The sequence below is a fragment of the Pipistrellus kuhlii genome, unplaced genomic scaffold (assembly GCF_014108245.1).
Source record: "Pipistrellus kuhlii isolate mPipKuh1 unplaced genomic scaffold, mPipKuh1.p scaffold_m20_p_8, whole genome shotgun sequence".
NCBI lineage: Eukaryota > Metazoa > Chordata > Mammalia > Chiroptera > Vespertilionidae > Pipistrellus > Pipistrellus kuhlii.
In genome coordinates this window covers 65333229-65360442 of record NW_023425584.1, presented here as the reverse complement: position 1 = coordinate 65360442, position 27214 = coordinate 65333229, and the positions used below count along the sequence as shown (strand labels likewise).

General features: G+C 34.3%; 1 protein-coding gene across 1 annotated transcript in view; it reads left to right on the top strand.

The window, feature by feature from the left end:
• GLRA3 (glycine receptor alpha 3) overlaps positions 1 to 27214 on the top strand; it is a 136986-nt gene that overhangs the window by 56397 nt on the left and 53375 nt on the right. The window contains exons 4-5 of the mRNA XM_036424940.2: positions 5688 to 5911; positions 13929 to 14011. Of these exons, the coding sequence (XP_036280833.1) occupies positions 5688 to 5911; positions 13929 to 14011 (307 nt within the window). The remainder of the gene's footprint in view (positions 1 to 5687; positions 5912 to 13928; positions 14012 to 27214) is intronic.

The window sequence follows — 27214 nt, the reverse complement described above, 5'->3', positions numbered from 1 at the left end:
ATTAATAAGTGCTCTGTGTAAATAAATGGTTATGTTCATTTTAATAAACCAATCTAAACAAGTGAACACATTCTATGTTAGATATAAATGTTGATATACACTGAGTGGCCAGATTATTATGATCTCTGAATGCCTAATAATATGGCCAATCAGTGTATATCCTATATAATAAAAGGCTAGTATGCAAATTGACTCCTCAACCAGGAGTTTGACTAGCAAGCAGGCCAGCCAACTGCCAATGTCCTCTCCCCCTGGCCAAGCTGGCCAGACCACCCATGCACAAATTCATGCACCAGGCCACCCATACACACACACACACACACACACACACACACACACACACACACACACTCTGAGTGGCCAGATTATTATGCAATTAGAGATCATAATAATCTGGCCACTCAGTATAAATTTTGGGTCATAGATAAAAGTAGTAGTAACAGAATTTCTAAGTCTATGTTGCCTAAACCAGAGGAAACATATAAACTTTCTTTTCCTATTTGTTAGAATACAAAATGAAATGAACAGAAGTTTAGGAACTGATTTGGGCAGAAATATGAGGCAGAAAATCATGTCATCCCTCCCACCCCACCCCCTTATCTATAGGTTCGTTAACACAACTTGCTATGAAGGGAGGAGGGAACATTCTTCCTGGCTATCTAGCCCCATTTGTAAGAAGGCTGAGAACTGGGCATGGAATTTGCCAAGGGGAATTGAGTAGGAATGCAAGAAGTGAGCGTTGAGAGGCAGAAGGGTGTCTCTAGATAAGTGGGTCTCAGGGAGCACTGCCATGGGCACATTAAGGCTGAAATAACTTGTTACCTTAAACCCAAAGAGCTGCATAGATTACTTTTTTTTTTTAAATAAAAGGAAGCAGTTACTGGCTTTATGTAGCCTTTACCTCTAAACCCAGGCATACCCAAACTGAATAAATTATATTACTTGGAATAAATCTCTACTGACTTCTGGAATAATAATCCAATGAACTAAGTTTACCTCTCCAGAAATCAAGCACTGCACAGTGTTCTGAATGAAATAAAGCTGATCCTTCAAGAACATGGTCTTGAACTGAGTGCATGCACTTAAACACAGTTTTTTTTTCCCAATAGAATTGTCCCTTCCTAACCCAGTTTCGCATAGTGGATTCAACCAACCAACTCAGGATCAAAACCAGTATTTACACATCCCCAACTACTGTTTCCAATTGTGGATTCCCAGCTACAGATGGAAAATACTGTTTTTGATCTTTGGTTGGTTGAATCTGCAGATGCAAAACCTGTGGATGCAAAACCTGCTGATGCGAAGGGCTGTCTCTATTAAGTTTGGGGGGAGTAAAAAATTATATCTGGATTTTTAACTACAGGGGTTGGCACTCTACCACTTTGTATTGTTCAAGAATCAACTGCATATCCTTTTATTGTTTTGCCAGTGGTTTAATTTTCTATCTTGCTATTGCTTGTTTGTCGTCTCCCTCAGTTCATATGCTGAAGTCCTAGTCCCCACAAAGGGCATGGTATTATTAGTAGGTGTGACCTTTGGAAGGGGCTTGAGTCTTGAGGGTTGGAATACATGTGAATGGGATTAATGCTCTCATAGAGAGACCCCAGGGAGCTCCCATCATCTTCTGCCATGGGACAATACAATGAGAAGTCTGCAACCCAGAGGAGAACCTTCACTTATTGGCACCTTAATCTCAGACTTCCAGCTTCCAGAACAGCGAGTAATAAATGTTTGTTGTTTATAAGGCACCTGGTCTATGGTATTTTGTTATAGCATCCTGAAAGGACTAGAATCAATCTTATATTTTAACATAGTTTACTGGATGAGACATATAGAATGTCATTTCACTGATTTAACACATGTTTGTTCTGACCAATCCTAGTAAACTAGTGGCCTGATGCACAAAATTCGTGTACTGAAGGGGCAATATTTCCCCAGCCTGGCCTGTGCCCTCTCACAGCATGGGAGACCCTCGATCGATTGACCCAAAGAGGTGGGTCCTGCCCACCTATTCAGGGTTCCTCAATGGACTGCCTCAATGAGGTAGACCAGAGCCTGGGGTCCCGCCTCCATGTGCGTGAGGGGCCCCGGGACCCCCAGAGGAAGCTGCGCTAAGCAGCCACCTGGACCTGCCCCTGCACCACGCACTCAGTGTCAAGCCCTGACCATACTGGTGATGGATTGTGACGGCATGAGTGCATGACGACCATCTAGCCTTTCATCAATATAGATTTGATGAAATTTTAATAATGATTATTTCCTTTAAATATTATTATTATAAAAATGCTCTCAAGTTCTAGAAAACCCAGATGCATTTTATTTATATTTAATATTCTACACATTTTTGAGAGTCTACTCTTTGTGAATTCTTCACGTTGTATTTCCCATAAGTGGCACATAATTAGGTTTCCTTTAAAAAAAAATCTTCATAATTAAAAAGTGATGATGCCCTTTTCTAGAGAATCTATAAACATATGGATACTGAAGCAGTCAAGGAGAGATTTGAAATAACCTTTCTGAGCTTTTAAATAGTTCTTATAAAATGGCTTTTCCCCCTGTTGGCTTCGTAACTGAGAACTGGAAGGCACTTTCCCAATGGGCCATTATTTCAGTCAGTGGCCCCAGCCAACCACCCTCCCTGTGGTGGGGATCATAGAACAGATGGTACAGGCAACATGGGGGATATTATGGAGATGACATTGGAGCAACTATTCCACTGCTGAGATTAGTATTACACACTTTGTGTTGCATGGTAAACCTATGTTGTGTAGTACTTTAGAATTAGAAAATCTTTCAAAAAGTAAACTAACGATGTAGTGGTCAGGGAGTTTGCCCTCTGTTCTTATTTCTTTGAGAAGAGAAAGCTATTTTCTAATCATGTTGAAATTAGCCAGTGTCTCTTATTAGGACTCCTAAAAATAGGAAGAATTTTGAGTTAATTTTTCTATTTGGCTAGGAATCCAGGAATGTTTGCCTTAAATGTTCTGCCCTCTAGACTATCTGACAAAAAATAATGTATTATTGTAGGAATTTCATTAAAAAATGAGACTGTGTATGTATTAAAATCCATTCAAAAATATAAATGTATCAGTTTGCTATTGCTGCTCTAGCAAACTGCCACAGATTCAAATTGGGTGGCTTAAAAGCAACACCAATGTATATCTCATGATTCTGAAGGCCATTAATATCTGTGTCCTAAAATAATTATGATTCTATATAAGTATCATGAATTATGAATTCAATATATGTCTAGATTTTAGAAATGAGAACTATAAATATTGATTTCACTCTCAATATGTATTATCTCATATTTATTATTGCCTTTTTTTGTACTCACATACAACTGTTCTCCATAGGTCCACTTAAAATGTTTTTGCATAAGCTGCTCATGCATCTGTTAGTCTCTGCTTTGCAAAGCTGTTTCCTTCTCCAGTCCATGGTCTTTCTGTTATAAGCAAGTTATTTCAAATTGCATTGCAAGGACTTCTTTTAAGGTGGTATCACTTTACTATGTCATTTTATGTACCCTTAGCGCATTTTCACAATCAGGATTCAAAAGCAATTACTCTAATTGGTTGCTGGGTACAAATGGGATATGTTGGCTAGAAAGAATCAGCCTTAAAAATTATTTTTCGAAATGCTGACTTAGGTTGTGTAAGAGAGAAGCTTCTCAGCATAATGTGCATTTGCAAGCAGGGCAAAACCCAACTATGAGGAGTGTTAGAACTTAACTTTCTAGGTTTTCAGGAGATGGTTATTTTTGAGTTTTGAATTGGTCCATGGCCCTAACTCAAACACTTAAATGTGTTCAGAAACAAAGATGTTTCTGGCTAAGAAAGAAAGAGCACAAGGGATGCAGGTGAACACGTGGCTTTGGTTACAGTGACAGCTGATTTTTTCTTGAAGGATACGTGGTGACTTTTTTAGCTCACTCTTAAAGCAGAGTGTTTCTGGAAGATCTGAGACTGTGTTTATAAAGTTTATCACTAAATCAATAACATAGGGATAAAGAGATTGAGCCAAATTTTATTATACATTCTGAGCTTAAAATTTGTTTTATTTTATCCTCAGGGTCTGAATGACTACAGAGTGTTCTCAGTTAATAACTTACCGTAGTTACAGCATATAAATACTTCAATTATATCTAGTCCAAAAGGAAGTTCTTTCCTAGTCAGTTATTTTTTATCCTGGTAGGTATCACTTGTCTTGCTTTAGCCTTCTCCGATAGGCAAGTCAGAGAGAAACTGATTTTAGTCTGATCACCAACTCTTTTGGTGGTGGTTAGAGCTGAGGCAAAGACAGCAGAATGGCGAGGGACACAAGAATTGGCCACCATGAAGGTGTGCTTCATGGTACTCTGAACTCTAGCAAGAAAGAATGACTTGAGCTCTCGCATATATTCCATTTACAGGTTCTACATACCCTTCGGGTTGGTAAGATTTATGGTAAAGAAGCTGAAAAGTGGACTCTGCTCCGTTGGTACTTTTCAAGATACAAGGGGCACCTAGCAGGCAGAAAATATATTCTTTGGTGTGTAACATCAGCTACAGTTAGAAGATAGAGGATTCAGGGCACAAAAAATGATTAAGGGAACATACAGATGTGTTACACTCACTATGCACTCTGAATTAGATCTACCTGAAAGATAAACCATCTATCGGTTCTAATATTATGGAAACATCCTTTGTGATTGCTTGGCTATTATATTCTGACAAGTAATAATTTGGTATTCAAGGAATAAAAAAATAGATAAAAATTAGTGTTCAGTTTCTCTGAATGTCTTCAGCTTATTTTTTCATGCAAATGAAGCTTTCTAAAAATGTTCACATTACTCATGCTTGTAATGAAATTTACATGTTTATTTGCTCATTTCAAAAAACCTAAGGCAAAAGTTATATTTGTAATGTGTACACAGTATATGGATATAAGCATTACCTATAACACCTAGCTACCGGTCTTTTCATTTTATACATCAGTCCAGAATTTGTGAACAAGAATTTGGCTGAAATCAGTAACTCTTTCCCTTTTTAACTTAACTATTAAAGGTCTAATTTGGATATCTCATAAGTGAAATCTTTTTAAAGAGTTGTTAGCAATAATGTGCCTTTATTATTCTTTTATTACTATAAAGTCACCTGTTATTTTCCCCAAGTCACCTATTTTATAGAATTTACATGCTATATTAAACATGAGAATATGTGTCTTCATTATCAAAAAGTATGTATGGTCATTTTTGTAAAGCAAGGAGCTTCCAAGATAAGTTCACTAAAGGCCTTCCAGATGCTATTAGATACCCACTAAAAGAAATGGTTCTAGAAAATCAATGCAAAGCTGAATATATATTTCACTCCAGGTGTCAGGTAGCAAGCAGACCAATATTTTACTCTGACAAACCAGGAGAGTGAGTGTTGAATAGAACCATAAAACATACGTATGATAAAATTGTGTTCCTCTGTAGCTGTTTTTTTGGAGGCGTATAGGCCACTGAGAACTCGGGGAAAGCCTCAGAAAGAAAGTGACTCTTATCGGTAGTAATGAGTGATGATCGTGTGGGATAGAAGACTCACAAGGATGTCAGTAGCTTTTGTTATAATTCAGAGAAGCCCCCCAAAATAGCACATAAGATTCTAAACTTTTTAAAGCAGAAGACCCCCCCCCCCCCTTTTTCTTCCCTTCTTTTATTGCAGGATTACAGAGTGAATATCTTTCTTCGTCAGAAATGGAACGATCCTCGCCTTGCATATAGTGAATATCCTGATGACTCTTTAGACCTAGACCCTTCCATGTTGGATTCCATTTGGAAACCTGACCTGTTCTTTGCCAATGAAAAGGGTGCCAACTTTCACGAAGTTACCACAGACAACAAACTGTTAAGAATTTTCAAGAATGGAAATGTTCTTTATTCAATAAGGTGAGTCACATACTTAAATTCCTGATTTTGGTGGGAAAGAATTGTTTTTTTCTTTTTTATTATTTGCTTTTATTGAGTGTTTTGAAATTTTTGATTAACTGCTTTCATTGTTCCACTTAAATTCCTTTAATGTACTATTTACAAATATGTCTAATCAAGAATAGCAGACCCAAGTTTTAGATCCAGAAACTGCATGAATAATTCTTGGAAATCCGCTTTTTTAACAAGTAGCCCAGGTTATTAATCAGCCAGGTCAATGGGTGATTTAAGGGCAAATGAAAATGGTAGCCAAATCATACATTGTGATGATATTTTTATATATGCATACTCTTGTAATATTTATAGGTGAAGAAATATAGAGATTTGTTTTGCTGAGATCCATTTCCCATAAAATATTTTTCAACAATACATGTGTTATTTTTTTTTAGATTTCCTGAGCTTCTCTTACTATCTTTTAGAAAAGATTTTATTTGCACTTTAATTATTTAAAAGTTTTTTCTTAGAAGATCATGCATCCTTTTAAAATAAATACCAAACTATAACTATAATTAATTCCAAAACACAAACATCAAGCTAATGTATTATGTTTTTCATATTTTCATATTTCATGTGAATAAATTTTCTTTTAATAAATACATTACTTCCTAAGGGTGACAAGGCAACATCACTCTACTCTAACTGACACTTTTGTCACATTGCTAAAAACTGTCTAATATGTGTTAACATAATCCTGAATAATTCATTGCTATATAAGATATAAAGGAAGCTTTCAGAGTTCATCAGTAATTTATCCCTATTCTCCCAAATGAATAAATGACTTAATGGCGAATCCCAGGTGTAAGCAAGAGAATTTTGAATTTTTTTGGAAAATTACTATTAAAAGTATAAGAATCAAAAGATAGTGGGAAGATGGAACATACATATGGTCTCTATTCCTTCTGTTAAATATAACTAAGATCCCTACACACAATATATATAACAAACTTAAAAAGACTCGCAATAGTAGCTATAAGAAAAGTAAGGACTTGAAACCTGAGGAAATAAAATTTTTATAATCCATTGAGTATAATAAAAATCCTAACATTCATGTAATCAGAGTCTCATATAGAGAGGAAGAATAGAGTATAAAGCTAAAATTATATTAGAAGAATTAAAGGCTGAAATATTTGCAAATTCTAAAAAAGGCTTAAACCTCCAGATTCCAGGTATTGAATGACTCCCAAATATATATATCAAGTCACATTATAGACAAACTTTTGAAAACTAAATAAAAATTTTAAAAAATATATTTTATTGATTTTTAACAGAGAGAAAGGGAGAGAGATAGAGAACTAGAAACGTCGATGAGAGAGAAACATCGACCAGCTGCCTCTTGCACACCCCCTACCAGGGATGTGCCCGCAACCAAGGTACATGCCCTTGACTGGAATCGAACCTGAGACCTTTCAGTCTGCAGACCAATGATCTATCCACTGAGCCAAACCAGTTTCAGCTAAATAAAAATTTTGAAAGAATTTGGAGAGTAACAACACTTAACCTCTGGGGGGGAAACTATTAGACGTTTTCATCAGAAATCATGGAGGCCAGAAAGGACTGACACGTTTTTTTAAGTGCTAAAGAAAAGAACTGTTATCTTAGGATCCTGAACTCACTGAAAATATACATCAAGAATGAAGGGGAAATTGTATTTTTAAATAAAAGAATACTAAGAGAATTTGTCACCTGTAGACCTATCTTAAATGTGTAGCTACAGAAGTATTTCAAACAGAAAGGAAATAATAAAAGAAGGAACATTGGAGAATAGTATAGGAAGAATAAATGGCAATGGGAATAAAAAGAAAAAAGAAAAAGAAGAAACATTGGAATATAGAAGGTAGAAAGGAAACAGTAAGCAAAAATATAAGTAAATACAATGATAGATGTTTCTTTTCATCTTGAGTTTTCTTCATATTTAACAGTTGAAGCAAGAATTATAACATTGATGTGGGGGGGAATGAAAAGCAAAAGATAAGATAACTTAAAAAAATAAATGTATGGGCATAAATTAACAAGACAGGTAATATTTAGTGTTGTCTAATACCTTCTTTGTGGGCATATAATTTGACATTAACTCTTTGGAGATACTTTTTTTATGATATATAAAAATATAAAATTCATTTATTCTTCAACTCAGCAATTTTACTTGTAGGAATTAGTATTACTTACGTGTTTATGTACACATAAGATACATTTACAAAGATGCCCACTTCACCACAGATATGGCAACTGCAAAAAGGTCCCCTAAATATTCATTAATAAGAACAAAGTAAAACACAATGATAGTCCCATATCATGAAATATTCTGCATGAGATAGATCTAAAGTTATTCATAAAAGAAGGCATCCAAAATATATTTAAATTCAAGAAGCGTTTTATGATTATTTGTACTTAAAACACTCTATATATGTAAACATAACTGTGTATGTAAAAATACACATCTATGTACATCCATGCTAGAGTTCAGAATGATGCCTAACAACTGGAAGAAAATAACCAACTAATGGAAATAAGTGATTGAATATGGGTAGGAATAAAATCATGATGTCTAGAATATTTTCATCGATAGAATTGAAATATAATGTGTGTGTGTGCTATAAGATTATGAATATTTAGTTTTTTACCATCTTATTGAAATTGGAAAATTATGCTATCCAATATGACTTGCTCACATTTCTTCTAATATTTTGAGAAAAGTTATGGAATAATTCAGAATTGCATTTTTGTCTTTTCAGTATGAATTCAGATGAAACAGGATGATGTCTCCCAGCTCCCAGTTTTTGTTTGCTATATCCTGGCTCACATGATCAAAGACTAAATTTGTTTTTCTATGAGTTGTTTTTGGAAATCTCACAGTACTTTGAAATCTTCAATTGGCAAACAGTTTCTTTGTTAACAAAAGTTGTGCTAGAAAAAAAAAATCTCATTCAATTTACAAATGGAGCATCTGTGATGTTTCATGAGAGATCTGGCTTTTCTAGTTGTTTTAAGAAAGAAGCAGAATGTCCTGGCAAACCTGACCTATTTAACTTATCCATTTATCTGTACTTTCTCCTTCAACCCACTAAAACAAAGAAATAAACTAAATAAGGAATAAAACAGCATTGACACCCAGGAGGTTGAAAGGAATGGAAAAGAAATCTGTGACAGATGAATGATGACAACATACTTTAGGAAGCTTGAAAGTGAATGCACTGGGGAAAACTGACTTAACAGACAGAAGTAGCTGAAATCTAAACCAAAGTGAGAACATTCAAAAGGAAGAAATATTACCCTCAAACTTTCAGAAATTTGAGGCAGCAAGGACTTCAGAAAGTAGTAACTAGACAAGAGATCACAGAAAAAGAATCAACTTAAACTTTGTAATAACATCCGCGAGCTTTCTATTTCTAATTTTCCTCATCTACTAGTATATCCTTTAGATGAGGAGCTACCCTTTTTTTTTGCCTTCTGACCAGAGCAGAAAGCAAGACAGAAAAATCTCAGAGAGCTTGTGCCAAGAACTTCACAAATAGTGACTTCAGGCACAGCTGGGTCTGTCATAAGCATCTTACCAAGAAAATAAGGATTGCAAGGGATACACTAAATGGTGATACCCTTGTCCTCCCTAAAATGCTGAAAACAAGATAAAAAATTTTACTGAGCAGAAGTCAGAAAAATATACCTCTGGAGAAATTAACTTGCCCAACAGAAAAAAAAATTTACAAATATTAACATTTGGAGAACCTCCAATGAAAAATGGTAGTCATGTAATCATCTTACAGATAAGACTATTTATTACTCAATGAACCATCCACTACTAACTAATTGAGCTCCAAATAGATTTTAGTGCTTTGTTCTTATATATAAACAGACATTTGAGGACATCTTATAATATTAACAAGAATAAAAAAGAAGCAGATGTCAGAAGAAACATGCAAAGGAAATAAAGATAAAAGAGGAAAATGAAGGAAACAAAAGGAGATGAATGATTTATGGGGAAATACAGGGAGCAGAAGAGACCATGAAGATAATCTCTGAACAGATGAGACAATTGGTTACATGAAATAAGATACTCCTAGGAAAGGAAACTGAGTCACTCAGAACATAATAAGAACAAATAGTAAACCAAAGTGGGCGGGTGGTGGGGTGGTGGTGGTTGTGATAGTAGAATACTTGGAATGATGAAGTGAAGAAGTTTCCCAAGAAGTAGAAGCAAGATACCAATAAATAGAAAACAGAGACATGAGTTGAAAAGCAGAACATCAGTTCTAGTCCAATATATGATTAGTGGGTGCTGACTGAGGCACAAAACTCCTGGGTTGGAGACAAAGGAATTTATTACTCACTGCTAGCATGCAACACAAGTGTCCCCATATTTGCCTTATTGTCCCTTGTTCTCAACTCTCATTGGAACCATACAACAGGCCCAGATGAACATAACGTACACCAAGGGTCTGTGTCACAGCTATGAAACATGGAGTTTTGGACTTTTATAGCAAAATACAAGTCAGCCTTCTCTTTCTCCTGTGAAACAACATGATCACATCCCTCAAAATTGGCATCCGCATCAACAAACCCTAAGAAATGACAAAGGTAGAAAGAATAGTGAAAGCCTTGTGGTCTTGGTGCACCTGGCAAGATGTCTCCTGACCCCAACCAAGTCTCTACAATTTACTAGCTGTGACCTGGAGCAAAACAAAAATATTTTGTTTTTAATTAAAAGCCAGCTTTATTGAATTGTAGCAAACTACAAATAATTAAAGTGTACAATTTGATAAGTTTCAACATGTGAATTATATTTTCATGAAATCATCAGCACAATCAAGAGAGTGGATATATGTATCACTCTCAAAAGTTTGTTCACAACCCTGCCCCTACTCCCCCATCTCAGAGCCACCACACATTTGCTTTTTGTCACTGTAGATGAGTCTGTGTGCCTGAAATATTGTAATATATGTAAAGCACCCAGCATACTACCTGGCATATAATAGGCATTGACTTGTTAATTTTATATTTCTAAAAAGAGAACAAAAACTAAACTGAACAACCACAACAATAAAAAGCTAAACCACAAAAAAAGCCTAAATTCTGATATTTTCTAGAATCCCCAAATTAACTTTATATGGACTCTTGCCATTGTCCTTATAACACTAAATTTAGAAATATTAGAAACTCATAAAAATACTTCTCATGTTCATGAAGAGCATAAAATGGAGTGACAAAACATTTTTTTAATACTTCAATTAATGGTTCAGATAGACAGCATACTCTAGGGCAGTGCTTGCTCAAAAAAATGGGTAATATGTCAATTTTAATGAGGTCAACTGTCACAGATTTTAGTCATCCTTTTTAACATTACTACTTCACTAAGCCAAGACTTCTTAGGAAAAAATTAAAAACGCCATATCCTGTTTATGTGTCTTGTCCCAGAATGAGAACTCGGTGTCCTCTCTCACCACAAAGAAGATTCTCAATTCCAAAACAGTAGAATGTGATTAATTACCTTTTGATTTCGTTTTCTTTTGATGTGGTCAGGACAAATCACAATTTACTTGTAATGTTTTGATGAAGAAATTCAATATCACACCCACCACATTGACACATATTTTTTCATTCATATGCTGTTAAAGAAGCAATTGTGTCCTGTCTTAAACAAAACAAGTATCAATAAATAAATGTTTTTCAGGATGTGATTTATGATGAGTTCTAGTGTTTTTCTTTCCCAAATAATTCCTTTCAAGCACTTAAAAAAAAAAAAGAATTATGTAATGTCTCTCATTTTATGCCAGAAAAATAGCCAGGATACGAATTTGACATCACACGCATGGTGAGAGCCTGGAAAAGGTTCTCAGAATGCTATTTACTTCCGTACAAAAGGTCACAGAGTTCATTCTGCAAGCCAAAATTTGGAGCTGGCTGGCCAGTGGGCCTTGGATGTCTGGAAAATTAATGTGCATACACTCAAAACGAACTTGTGCACACACCTCTAATAAACCCTTTCTCAAGACAGAGAACATCGTGTCCAACTGATTTTACAATTGCCATTTCAAGGGAGAACTTTGCAAATTTACAAAATCATGCTTACAGACCCACTCAATCTAGCTGAGCCAGGAGAAAATTGCTTTTGAATTGTAAACTCTATGACTTATGCTCGTGTGTTATGGACTCTGACTTGAGTGAACTGTCAAATGACCCTCCCGGGAATCTTAAACATTTAACAGTGTCACATGTCTGTTCATTTATGTCTCTCAGACTATGTTCATTGGATCTCACCAAGAGTATTCACTGTAGAACACACACCATCACAACTTTAATGCATGGTCTGTATTGTTATGCCATTTTGGAGGATGTGGTTCCATTTAATAGAGCTGGTAATTACTCTCGTAAAAGCTTACATTTTTATATGTGATTCAATCCAGTCATTTTGTGGCCATCCTATATAATTTGGGGGGAGGGGAAGATAGGGAAGGCTGAGAGTGGTAGAATGTACTAGTAATCCTTAGTTACTAATATTTATTGAGTGGTTGCTGCTTGTAAGCACTTATCTAAGTGCTTTACATGTATTACTAAAATATTTTTCACACCTCTCCAGAACAGATACTGTCATTTCTTCATGTTAGAGAGGTGAAAACTGAACCATTATAGGGTGAAGTAATCTGCCCATGGTCATAAAGCTTAAGTAAACAATTCCGCCTATGCGCTCATTAATATACCGAATTTCATTGGGAATACTTGCAATGAGAGGGGCTGGCCAGAGAGTTCTCAGAAAAGAACTTGCTTTGAATAAACGTGGGTTTGATTAGATCTGGGTGTATTTTTCTCAGGTCCAGGAATTACAAAGTCTTGGTAATCCCTGAAGATATTTTGGTAATAAACTTTTCCAATAAAAAAAAAAAATGAGAGTGATGAATGGTTTGGAATGCCAACAATCAAATACTTTCTGGAAGAGGGAGAGTGCTGGTGTACAGCATCCAAGTCACTTGGCGAGAAGCCAAATCAGAAGTTTGTTTGGTGAGCATGGAAAGATGTCACACCTATTCCAGAAGGCTGTTACTTGGCCCTGATAAGACCTGGTGACATGCTCTAGTCCCACAGGGGAAACCCCATTCTATCACCTAGAATGGTTAGTTCAAGGTAGGACTTGACGATTCTAGGGAGTAGATTCAGAGTATATTTCCCTGCTGAATACTGCTGGATATTCGTGACAACTTCTTTAATGCAGTTTCAAAATGACAGGGAGTTGTCACACAGGATTGCTTCTCTGCACTCCAACTTACCACATTTAGAACGCCAATTCCCAGGATATACTTGCCTCCTCTAATATGCTCCATGTGATTTGGGGGAAGTGTGTTCTTTGGTATGTGGTATTTATTTTATTGATCTCATTCTCAAATTTCTTTTTTGAAGGTTTCTTCTGGAAATAAAGACTTCTTTCAGATGCCATAGCCATCTCGAAAGAGGAAAAAATATATCAATAGATAAATATATCTGATTGGATGTTTAAATATATAGCTCTTCTCTCTCCTCCCACCCCTCCCCCCCATCAGATTTATATATAAGGTGAGTGGCCAAATTATTTTGATCTCTGAACGCATAATAATCTGGCCACTCAGTGTATATCCTATATAATAATGGGCTAATATGCAAATTGTCCCCTCGACCAGGAGTTCGACCAGCAGGCAGGCCGGCCAACCGCCCATGGCCCCTCCTTCTGGCCAGGCTGGCTGGACCCCACCCATGCACGAATTCATGCACTGGCCCTCTAATATATAGAGAGGGTGGCCAGATTACTATGTGTTCAGAGATCGTAATAATCTGGCCACTCAGTATAAAGGTATTTAAGGATAAATAACAGCCAACTTGGGACAAATTTTATTTGACTGAACATTAGTCACTACCGACAGCAATTTTGCTTTCCAATTGTACCTTTGAACAATATGACATTCATAGGGTGTCATATTTTTTTTTTTTAAAGAATAATTGCTTTGAATTTCTTCAGATTGACATTAACACTTTCCTGTCCGATGGATCTCAAGAATTTTCCGATGGATGTGCAAACATGCATAATGCAACTGGAGAGTTGTAAGTATGAACAACTTACTTTTTTCTGAATACTTTAAAACATATAGTCAATATAAAAGGTTCTTAATGTGTTCTATAGATAAATTATTTTGTAATTGTTGTTGTCAGATATTTACTAAATAAGCATGGTATCTCTCACCAGGTATTGAGAGTCATGATGTCTATCAATAGGTGCACTCTATGCTATGATAAGGAAAGAAATCGGGGACCTAGGAATAATAGTTTTTAAGCTTGAAAAGCAGTTTTATTTCTCTATACAAATTATCAAAGGTAACAGGGTAATAATCATTAAAACCAAACGATCACTTTTTTTACTGAGTACCTGCTATAGATCAAATAGTTTGCATATATTATTTCTCATACCACGAAGATATTGTCATTGCCATGTTTCCAGATGTGAGATGGTCATTCTGAGCAATTGAGGTTTGTGCTCCAGTTCATGAGGGTTTTCACAACAAATCACCTGGCTCCAAAGTCTGTGCTACTCTGAACCATTATGCTGCTCTTCAGCTAACATTTATTCAGAGTACACCTGTAGGGTTTGTTATATATGTCATCTTGGGGAAAAAGAAAATGTTCACAGTTTATCAGAGATTCAGCCAAGCTAACAGACATTTTTTTAAAAATTTTCTTCTTTCAGAGTGGATCCAAACACATCACTGATTAATGTCAACATCTAAAAACTTTAGGTCCTTCTGTTTCTCTGAACTTATCTATATTTAGTCGACCCTAAATTAATTGGTATGCATGTTTAATTTTAATGCCATACAAAAATATTATTCAATACTTTTTCTTATGGTACTATGTTATATCTTTTTTTAAAGTTTCATTTTGATCTATTTTTTGAGGAAAATTTAAAGGTGGATCTTAGGGTTTGCAGGCCTCAGAGGCAAGGTTTGTAGTGTGGTGGAGCTGTCACTAGATGGCGTGCCTACTTCATGGGGGAATGAGGTTACCCTCTACCTTGGGTTCTCCCTTTTTTAAAAAAAAATATATACTTTTTTGCTGAAACCAGTTTGGCTCAGTAGATAGAGCGTCGGCCTGTGGATCAAAAGGTCCTGGGTTCGATTCCGGTCAAGAGCATGTACCTTGGCTGCGGGCACATCCCCAGTAGGGGGTGTGAAAGAGGCAGCTGATCAATGATTCTCTCTCATCGATGTTTCTATCTATCCCTCTCCCTTCCTCTCTGTAAAAAATCAACAAATAAGTGAGATCATGTGATGTGTATCTTTCTCAGACAGGCTTATCTCACTTAGCATAATGCTCTCCAGGTCCATCCGTGTTGTTGGGTTCTCTTAATGTAAGGAAAGGAAAATAGCTATTTCTCTGATAATAATACTTTCTTGTTAAATTTGAATGCGTTAATTTTACAAGTAGTTCGTAAATATTAAGCATACTCATGGAAAAAGTACTCAATTAGATTAAAAATAAGATAAGAAAGTTTTAGGTGGGGAGCTATTTAGCAATAAAAATGGCAAGGAACAACAAAGGATTCCCAGCAATGTAGATTTTTAAAAATTCATATTTAACAGCATTTCGAGGATAGGCTGATTCTATATCCTGGTTGCAGGTGTATAGGAAGATATTGAGATAAAAATCACATGCAAAATAATGTAAGGCAAACCGATGCCCTAATTAATAAACCAGAGATGCCAGATGTTACCGAACAGGCAGTGAGGAGCTGGCCAAGATTTAGGAGCAAGAACATGATTTGGTCGGTATTATTCTCTTAAAGAGAATAATAATTCTTTTAGCCAAATGAATCAAGGTTGCTTAAGAAAATTTCATATGGCAGTTTTATTTTTAAATTTTTAGGAACCACCATACTGTTTTTCATAGTGGCTGCACCAATCTGCATTCCCACCAACAGTGCACAAGCATTCCCTTTTCTCTACATCCTTGCTAACACTTGTTGTTTTTGATTTGTTGGTAATACCCACTCTGACAAGTCTGCAGTGATATTTTATTGTGGTTTTAATTTGCATTTCTCTGATGATTAGTGATGTTGAGGAGCAATTCCACTTCTGGGTATGTATTCCAGGCAACCCAAACCTCTAATTCGAAAGAATGCATGTATTCCTATGCTCACTGCAGTTATTTATAACAGCTAAGATATGGAAGAAATTTCAAGTGCCCATCAGTAGATGAGTGGATAAAAAAGTAGAGGTATGTGTATACAATGCAATACTACTTGGCCATAAAAATGAATGAAATCTTGCCATTTGCAATAATGAGAATGGACCTAGAGGGTATTTTACTAAGTGAAATATACAAGTCAGAGAAAGACAAAAAACCATATGATTTCACTGATATGTGGGATCTAAAGACCAAAATAAACAAAATAGAAACAGACTGATAGATACTGAGAACAAACTGACACTTGTCAGAGGGAGAGGGGTTGGGAGGTTGGGTGGAAAAGTGAAGGTATTAATATGTACAAATTGATAGTTACAGAATAATCATGGGGATGTAATGTATAGCATAGAAAACATAGTCAATAATATTATAATAACTATGTATGATGCCAGATGATACTGGAAATATCAGGAGGAATATTTTGTAAATTATATGAGTTTCTAACTATTAAGTTGTATACCTGAAATTACTATAAAATAATATTAAATGTGTAATGAAAACTTTTTAAAGTAAAAAGTTTCATAATGCTCCAACCAAAAATAATAAAAATTGGGCCAAAGCAGAATAATGTAGAAAGGTAGAAACATTAGAGGTTGAAACTGTAGGGGAGGCAAAATTTTATCTTTACCCTCTTACATATTTTTGGCTGGGCCTTAAAATTAAACAGATAAAACAGATTAACAGGAGAAAAGGATACATATTTATTTATTATAAGTTTTATGTAACATGGGATCCCTCATAAAGAAATAAAGACTCAAAGAAGTGGCAAAACCTAAATGCTTTCATACTAGGTTGAACAAAGAGAGGCAATTGTGGAAAAGTAACCAAACTGTGTGGGAGGCTAATGTGTGGGAAGATAAGAATTATTTTAACAAGGTCTGTATGTACACGGTTCTATTGATTTTGATTCCTGTTGAAGAATGTTTCTTTTTTCTTGATCCAAAGAGCACATCTTTCATCTGGGAGTTTTTAGCTCCTATTTTCAGGAAGAAAGGGGAAGATTAGAATGCCCTCCACTGCACCTGCTATTTCTGAAGTGCCTTTATCTCAAATACTCCTTATGGTAGTGTGGTATACTTTGGGGTGGCATATTTTGCCACCCTTCATTCACTTCCATACAAAGTCCATATAAAGGCTCTGGACCCCGATGAGTCAGAGTTAAAGCACTTAGATAAGTAGAATCATATTGGAACTATTGATAAAGAAAGAAAACGTAGGATGAAGAAGTAATTGCTGAAGGGAACATTGATAACTCTAAACCTGAATATAGTTGAGGTTTGGGAAGTTTAGGTATAAAGCCAAAGGGAGGAGTTAGAACTGGGGATACACTGTTCGAAGCCATATGGAAAGTGATTCAAATAAGATGATGAAATTTCTGAAGGTTAAAATATAGAGAGGAAAACAGACACATCAAGAACAGATCCATAAGAAATGTCTATATTTAGAGGGTTTTGGAAGGAATTTCAGCTAAAGGGTCATCATAGATGGAAAATTCAAATCAATGTCATTTCATCTCAAAAGAGAAGAGAATGTGGAGATGTTTAACAGTATCAAATGCTGTGAAATGTCTTTTAAAAGGTGATTGAAAAGAGGACAACATAGGGAATATAGTCAATAATGTTGTATACTAGACTCATTGGAGGATTATTTCATAAGTAATATAAATGTCTAACTACTATGTTGTCTACATGAAACTGACATAATATTGGATGTCAAATGTAATTGAAAAATAAAATTAAAAAAAGAAAAAAAGCTATTGTTATTGATGACAGAGACAAATGTGATTCAAATGATGAGGGTCAAATTTGGATTTCAAAAAATTACAAAAAGTGCATGATGAGAAAGTGAGAGCAGTGAATAAAATCTGTTATTTGTGAAAGTTAGTTATTAAAGAAAAATGAGAGAGGAAATAGCACCTGAGAGATAGCTGGGTCTCTGGACTTTTTTTTTTTTAAAGTAAGGAAAGGGCTAATTTGCTGGACACAGTGTTGACATAATATGACCTTTCATTGTTTCTCCTTTCCCAGAACACTTCCAAATTAATCAAAAACTCAACTAGGGAAAACAGAGCCTCTTGCCCCCTCCCCCTTGCTTCTTAATTCCTTTATCAGGAATGAGTAGATTGCCTCAAGTGCCCCTTTCATATTTCAGTCATTAGCACTTCCTACTATTTTTATTTATTAGAAATTAATTTGGCTCAAAATAGAGAGAGTGTTTAACCTCTTTAGTGGACATTAAAATCCTGTCAAAGTGGAAGTTACTGAGGTCAAAGTCTTCAAGGTGTTTTTCTTAAACTCATAGCAAATACCCACATCTTTTTAAAAACAATGGCTTAAAATCACAAATGAAAAGATTTAAGAGTTTAATCTACTGGGAAGAAGACCTGTAAGGAACATAGCATTTACAGTTGAATAAATTCTGATTGTAAAAGGGGGGTAAAGAAAACAAACTGGTTTGAGAGAAACAAGAACAAAGAAAGCAAAGAAAAAAAGAAAAAGAATTTAAAGGCAAAGGTTTTAGTAGCTTGTGATACAACTTTATTTAATTCAATAAATATTCATTAAGTGTATGATAATGGCCAGGACTGTTTTAAGTGTCCTAGGGGATATTCATTCATTTAAGCATCAACTGAAAAATATCTATCAAGTACCTAATATATTTCACATAATATGTTGGGTGCTACAACAATAAATAAAACCTCAAAGCCCCTGTTTTGAAGGACTTCAAGAACTAGTTGAGGAGTTATTTATTCAATATAATAATTCCATTAAAGATGGTAAGCAGCCGAAACCGGTTTGGCTCAGTGGATAGAGTGTCAGTCTGTGGACTGAAAGGTCCTGGGTTCAATTCCGGTCGGAGGCCTGTACATTGGTTGCGGGCACATCCCCAATGGGGGGGTGTACAGGAGGCAGCTGGTCGATGTTTCTCTCTCATCGATGTTTCTAGCTTTCTATCTCTCTGTAAAAAATCCAATAAAATATATTAAAAAAAAAAGATGGCAAGCATATGTTAATGTTGTCCCGTTAGCACAAAGAAGAAAGTGACAAAGAAGAACAATACTAAGACTGAATAAACGTAGCAATTTACTTAGAAAATTATTTTGTCTTAACTAGCAATAACTCTACACCCCTACAAGAGTACAATCATGACTTGGACTTAAAACCCTGGCTGATACTAATTCCTAGTGTAGGGAAAAGTCACCAAAAAAAGGTATGTGGGGGGAATCAGAGGAAGAGTTCTATGGCAGAAATTAATGAGGAAACAACAACAACAAAAGTGTGAGCTAAGGGTAACATCAAAATATAAAAGCAGAATAAATAACTTTCAAACAAGAGCTAAAAAACAAACAAACACTGATTCATCAAATGTAATGTGAGAAAGAAGAAAAATAAAATGAATAAAAATATAGTATACATAAAGCATGGGAAGAGAGCAAAAATAGCTCTCAATATTATCATAATTAAAATCGATGCAAAGGTAAAATCTATGTATCAAAATAGATTCTTAAGCTAGATATTAACAAATATTAAAACTCTACAGTATGTTGTCAATTAAACACTTTTTAAAAATACCATGCAAAGAAACTTGGGGGATATAAGAAAAGTGCACATTAGAGAAATATGTTTTAAAAAACTCAAAATAATAATTTCTATATTAGAAAAAATAAATTATAGGAAAAAAATCATAAGAGAAACACTTGGGTTACATGCTGGTAAAGAAACAATGCTTAAATAAGGTATAATGGTTATAAAAATGTCTTCATTTTCTTCAAAGTATATAAAGCAGCCAGAACTACAATTTAAAAATAGATGTCAATAACTTCCAAGTACAGGTGCAAATATTTGAACAGAATAATTTATTAATTTGCAGATAGAGAGAAAACTCAGTTTCATTTGTTTTTAGCAAATAAGAGATTTACAAAGATTCTGTAGTAAGTCATAAAAGATGCTTCAATAAATTCCTAAGAATCAACACATGCTGGAATGTGATCTCTGACTAAAATGCAATGTAATCATTAACAATATAAAATTACTATAAATTTCTAGATATTAACATGAATTATTATACATTACTATACAGTAATGTGCCTGGAAACTATTAATACCATATACTAAATGACAGTTTAAAGAAGTAAAAAAAAAAATAACACAAAAACTTGGTACTAAATGACAAAGTACTAAGTATCATAAATTTTGAGATACAACCAAAGTAGTTTTTTATCCTAAAAAACCATTGAGCTAGGCATTCCATTCAAGACCAAAAAGGAAAAAAACCCCAGAACATTCAAAGAATCACATAAAAATATAAAGCTGGTACTTTGAAAAGTCTGAGAAGCCAGGCACACTTGGGAGAAACTCTTTAAGCAGAAAAATACTAAGTTGTATATAAAAAATACAAAATGAAAAAATGTTAGAAATGTAGTAAATATGTTAGATTAAAAACAATAAAAAAAATTTGAGCAACTTTCTCTTCCAGTCATATCCACTGATCTAGAATAAAGAAAAATCCTAAGGCAAAAAACTTAAGAGCATCAGAAGAAATCTATCCAGATAGCTAAATTCATCATGATAAAGTAATAAAATATTCAAAGAGCTGAGATAATAATGGGGGGGAAGACTTTCTCAATGATTTATATAAGAATGAAGCATAAAGATAAGGCTCCCTTCCCTGGCTCACTTGGTTAGAGCATCATCCCTATACACTAAGTTTGCGAGTTCAATTTTCCATGAGGGCACATATAAGTCAATGCATAAATAAGTGGAATGACAAACTGATGTCTCTCTCTCTCTCTCTCTCTCTCTCTCTCTCTCTCTCTCTCTCTCTCTCTCTCTCTCTCTCTCGTCAATTAAAATTTAAAAACCAGAGATGAGTCTGCCAAGATTTTTCTCAATCATGGGGTTTGGTGTTGTTTCATTTACGTGAATTAGAAGAGAACAGGTGATTCATGGAAAAAGAAGTGCAGAGGCTGATATCTGCTTAAAAATGCCATGTTTCTTGTGAAAATACACATTTAATTAGAAATTTATTTTAGATTATGGGTGTTTTGGAATAGAGCTTGAATTAAGAATAGTTGTGTAAATATATAGAGAGAAAATTAAAAATATTGCTTGGAGACATGAAATTTCTGAAGATAGTGTTTAAAATAAAGACCAAAAAAAAAAAAAAAAAAAAAAAAAAAAAAAAAAAAAAGAGCATCACTGAGTTTAAGCAAAACTGGGGAACAGAAAGAAAGAGTATAAGAGAGAAAGACAGTAAGATGCTCCTTATGATATGAATAATTGAGTTTCCTCATGGAAGACAGAGTCATAGAGCACTTGCACTGACTCTGCACTTTTATATACATATAAAAGGAAACTAATTTACTTTTTTTCAATACTTAAGTATAAGTAAAAATTTATTAACTTTAAATGGTGATTAGCATAATGACTTATTCTGCTGCCACTTAAAATAAAAATGAAATAATCACACTAAAACTGAAACTTAGATTAAACTAAAAGCTAAATCTCATCACCGAGAATTCCACTAAGATAATAAAAGGAAAGTGTATGTCCCTGTTTGACATTTCCTTTATCACATCTAAAGGCCTGATTCACAGTGTGCTTTATCCTCAAATCTCAGCAAAGTTTTACCTGACCACTTTTATAAAAGTTAGAGATTCAATGTACCATTTCTTTCTCTGGTCTAGAACATTCTTCATTCAAAAGAATTCTAGAATAAATACAGTGAATGCTTGCTTTTGGGTGTCAGAAATTGTCTTAGTTTCATTTATTTTTCTTTCCTTCTAATATATATATTTTTTTTACTCTCAAGCGCAGCCAGAAAATACACAGGCCAATTACCATGACAACTTGCATCCTCAAAATTCATATCACCTAATAAAATATCAGTAAAAATGTTAACTCATATGCTACAGAGGGAATTCTGCAGTGAAGTCATGCTTTTCATAAAGTGTTTTATTTAATTAAAAAACACACTATGTAATTTTCATGTGCAATTGTTACTGATAAGATGTAAAATTGAGTGATGTGTCTAGAGAAGGTAAATTAAATATCAAAGTGATATGTAACCTTCTTCCTCTGAAGTAGATTGTTATTAGTTTACTCAAGTTCAGGATCCATGGCATGATATTTTAAAATTGAATGAATGAAATAAAACAGAAGGTTATCTTTTCAAAAGAAAAATTTTCATTAACATCACAGTTTTGTTTATAAATGTATCTTGTTTGGTTGCTTCATAAATAGCTAATCTACGAGGGAAGGAAACAGCTATATTATGAGTTAAACTATAAAGTGCAAGTCCATGTGCAGAAATAGAGGTAAGAAAAAAACCCTAAAGATTTATTTTCAACCTTTTTTGGGTGTGTCAGCCTACAATAGCAAGTTTTCCTCCAGATGATAAAAAGAAACAGAGGATATTTTTAATCATGGAAGAATATTGCATAATAATTTTAGAGTCATAATAAAGATTTGTTGTTTATTAAAAGACAAATATGACATAGGATATACATAAATTATCACTATGTTCATAAAGGGTCTAATTATGTATTTCATATCTAAAGAAGAAAGTAGGTAACAAAAAAGTAAGACATCACCCATGTGAGAAAGTTGAAGAAAATTTAATTATTCAGGTTGGAAAAGCAAATATAAGAAAACAATTTGGTATAGAAAGGACTTTTTCAACAAAGAACAGTCTAAATTCCAAAAATTATAGAAAAAAAGTTTTTAAGGGTCAATTTGAAGAAAAAGTTCCTACAAAAATTTTAAAAACCCTTCAAAATATGTTCTGTTGGGGCTTTGGATAAAAATCCCATCTTGGATAAAGAGAGATGGGAAGTTTTTGCTTTTTAATTTTTCAGATTCATTTCAAAACCACATGTGATTCAACTGACTGGTTACTCTGGAATTTATGCTAACATTAGTTAAGGCAAATGATAGATTTGAGCAATGATTATTTCCTAATCATCTGAGTTATCCAAGCTCTTTCATAATTTATACAGTGTAGATGTTATTCAAAATAATATAGGGCCTTTTGCTTAAATAGTCAGAGATACAGACACTTCTTGTTTTCTGAGTATTACTTAAGCCTCTGCAGTTACAATGTTGATTAGAAACTAAGTTTTTCTAAAACAAAAATATTCACTAATGCACTAGTTACTTATAAAATCAGTCCTCACTTAAACATTAAGGACCATTGTCTCCCAATCTGTCCACTTCTTTGCAGGTTGAATTTTTGTCCATTATGAAATATTCTAACTGTGTGACAATATGCTAAAAATATAATATAGTTACAAGTCTTATAAAAAGATGATGTCACCATAGTTTTCTATCCATCACACATAGTCCCTGGTTTAATCATAAGTACAATTTAACGAGGTAGGTCTTTTTCAGAAAATTATCAGCAAATTAAGGTAAGAAAGGTTAAGTGCCTTTCCCAAAGTCACACAATTAAGAAGTGGACGGAGTAAACTCCTATGAATTAATAGCTCACAAAATTAGAACCAGCATCAGACATTTTGAAATCTATCTGATGATTTCCAAATATTTATAAATTGTGACTCTGCTATTCTTAAGCTCTGCAAGTTAAATATATCCAGTAATTTCATTATATATATGAATTATATATTCATATATATATGAAAGACCTCCAGTTCTCTCCTCTGCTTATTCCCTCCTGGCTGGATGTCTTTCCACACATTGGCCTAAACCAAGACATGTGGTGTAGGTCATCCCCTCATGGTGACAGTGCCAATCATTTTGTGACTTGCAACCTAAGATTACTCATACATTAGAGGTAGCTGCAAAAACACTCTTGAAGAGACCCCATCTACAGTTGGCTAAGCACTACAACTAAGTTTTATGTGGCCCATTCCGTGTTTACCCAGGTGGTTTGCTTAACTAAATGCAAAGTATTTTGCTTTTGCCCCAGTTAAATATCATCTTGTAAGATTCAGTCCATAATTATAACTTGATGATCCACATCTTTCCTGGTTAATTATTCAGAAAATTGGACAGCATACCTTTATGCACTCCTGACAGGGTAGGCCTGAGAAAAGTCTGCACCATGCACTAGAGGTTTTCCTCTTGATCAATTACTCCTGAAAAAAATTAGCAACTGCTCTTTAAATCAGTCACAAATTTCTTAAACATATTATCACTAATGGTAATTTGAAATCCTTGTTTGTAAAGGATTCCTTGTTTGTAAAAGATATTAGCATTCCTCAAATATCTTGCTGACTATATGGTTTATCTTAATATTCCAGCATACTTGGTAATAAGATTATGACTTTTTTTTTTTCTGTGATCCTTCCATTTATTCTTTGCTGCTCAGAGCTGTCACCATTTTCTTTCATTCTTAATTAAGTCCCCAAATAACCCCAGTTTCCCCAACTCTCATATTTGCATCCTACTTCAGAGGACCTTTCTAGAGAATGCTCTTTCAAAATTTGGGTAGCACCTTTCCCAATCTCTAATCTCAATAATTCTTTAAACTATGTGCTCTATTTCTGCTTCCTGTCTAAGAAAACTAATTCAGGAAAATATACCATAACTTTAAATTATTCATTAAGAAACTATGTAAACTATGTAGATCCATTAATTTTTCAGAGACTCAGTTTTCTCTTTTGTAAGATAAGTGAGCTACATTTTAGATGACAGCAAAAGTTGCCTTAACTTTAGAATTCAAGAAATTCTTTTAATGTATAAGACCACAAACCTGACATGTAAAATTAAAAACATAACATCTAGAAACTATAATGTGTTTATAAAAGGGTCAAGAGGAAAACAAAATCAAGCAAGTAAACAAACATAATGTGACAAATTTACCTGTAATGAAGATCATGATGAAAGTCAACAACTAGAAAACGAGAAAATTAGAATAAGATTAAAAAAAAATAAGTAATGTAAGTTTGGATAAAGTAATCTATTGTTTTAAAGGCACATAAGAGTGTGATTAAAGAGTTTACATCAATACATTGGTGAGATGGGCTTTAAAAGTATTTGATTACAATACTGAGGTCAAAACAATGGCCATTGATGCTAAATTTATACCCTTTCCTCTGGGGCATCTGTGGTCATAGATTCTTCCAAATGAACTTTTGCTTGTGTGGTAAGTATCCTGCTCACATTCCAGGAGATTTTAAAGTCTCTACATTATTTATAGAATGTCTAGTTCAGAAATCTCAAGTTTGACCTGTTTCTTCACAACATACCCACCTGTATACCATGGTTCCTAGCAATTTGTTGATGTCTCCAAGTCTGAATCAGTGTAGGAGGTAAAGTCCAGATGCAGATCTGAAAAAAAGAAAAAAAAAACTATCAAATTGTTAGTTGTAGTAAGGAGGATTTATATTATTTCTAGTCTCCAGGCCTGCTAGAGAACTGTTGATTTAAAATAATAGCCCTAACCTGTTTGGCTCACTGGATAAAGGATTGGTCCCAGGTTCGATTCCCGTCAAGGGCACTTAACCAGGTTGCAGGCTCAATCCTCAGCAGAGGGCGTGCAGGATGCAGCCAATCAATGATTCTCATAATTGATGTTTCTATCTCTCTTTTCCCTCTGAAATGAGTAAAATAATACATTAAAAATAAAATTATGATTATAATGAACCCATATATGGGAGGATTTTCTGCAAATATGCCCTTTATATGTTAACTACAGACCTGATGCATAAAATTTGTGCGAGAGTAGGCCTTCCTTCCCCCAGCTGCCGGCACCAGCTTCCCTCTGGCACCCAGGACCCGGGCTTCCCTCAAAGCTCCCACTTATCCGGAAGGACATCCGATCTAATTAGCATATTACCTTTTTATTATTATAGATATGATACAAACGCATCACCAATAGAAATTACAATATTTTATAGAAATAGTGACCTTTTTTCTCTAAGTCACCAGTAGTTTCATGAGTTTTTCCAACATTGCTATTGTATTTTGGAGCTGATGGACTATATCCATGAATAGTCTGCTCACAGACAATGGCAAAAATAGCTCTGGAGGTAGTTAACATGCTCATTTGTGATCAGACTTTCATCCTCAACCTTATTATAATCACTGTTTTTGTCATTTCTATTAAAAATTTAGCCGTGATATATCTTTTGGTTGCAATAACTTTCTGTTCTAGTTTGTTTTTCACTTTTCCCTGAAATAATTAGCATTTATTAAGTAAGCTGTGAATTAGATCACAAAGAAAAACATTTCAATAATTAGAATTAAAACACAATTGAAAATTAATTAACAGATAATTTTGTGAATTATTTAACAAATATTAGTTCTCTAAAATAAAATAGGGGTAATTCAAACTGAGTTGTCTTCTCTCTGACCTAATTGTATTCTTTTCTGCATTTTAATGAATGTATTGCAGTGAGAGACATTTTATAATATTTCACCTTGAAGAGAAGTCTATAATTTAATTCTGTTATTTATGTAGTCATGTTAAAATTTCTGCTATTTGATAATAATATTCTTTGAATCTTCTGGAAATAAGAATTTGAAATGGGTCTTCTTGCTAATATTATTCAGAACTTTCTTCCCAAGGATTAGTGTAGTTGTGGTCCTTATAAATTACTAATTATCCTGAAATATCAGGCATCAAAACGCCCTGGGGCCAATCAAAAGATTATTATAGTGCCTTTCTATCATACTCAAAACATTACACAACTTTTAGATATTGCCAAACTGATGTTGGCTTGTAGAATCTGTTTGCTATGAAATAAATTATTTCATAAATATGAGCAGATCTGAACCTCCAGCCTTCTGGTAGCCAGACAATATTTTTCCATAAGTTGGAGTTTATTCCAAAGAGGGACTCAGACAAGCCCTCATATATCCTCTCCTAGGGCAGAAATCCATCCAATCCTCATTAACAGGGCTCATGATCAGGCCATTTTTTTTTAAATTTTAGTTGAGATTTCTCATAAGAACTTTAAAACACTGGATTTCAATGTGTGCTAATTTGTGAAGTTTTGAGAAATGTGAATAAATGTTTCAGTGTAATTGTCATTTGAAAAAAACAATTAAGTCACAAATTATATTTCCACCTATGTCTGAGAGAAAGAGGAAAAAAGATTACATC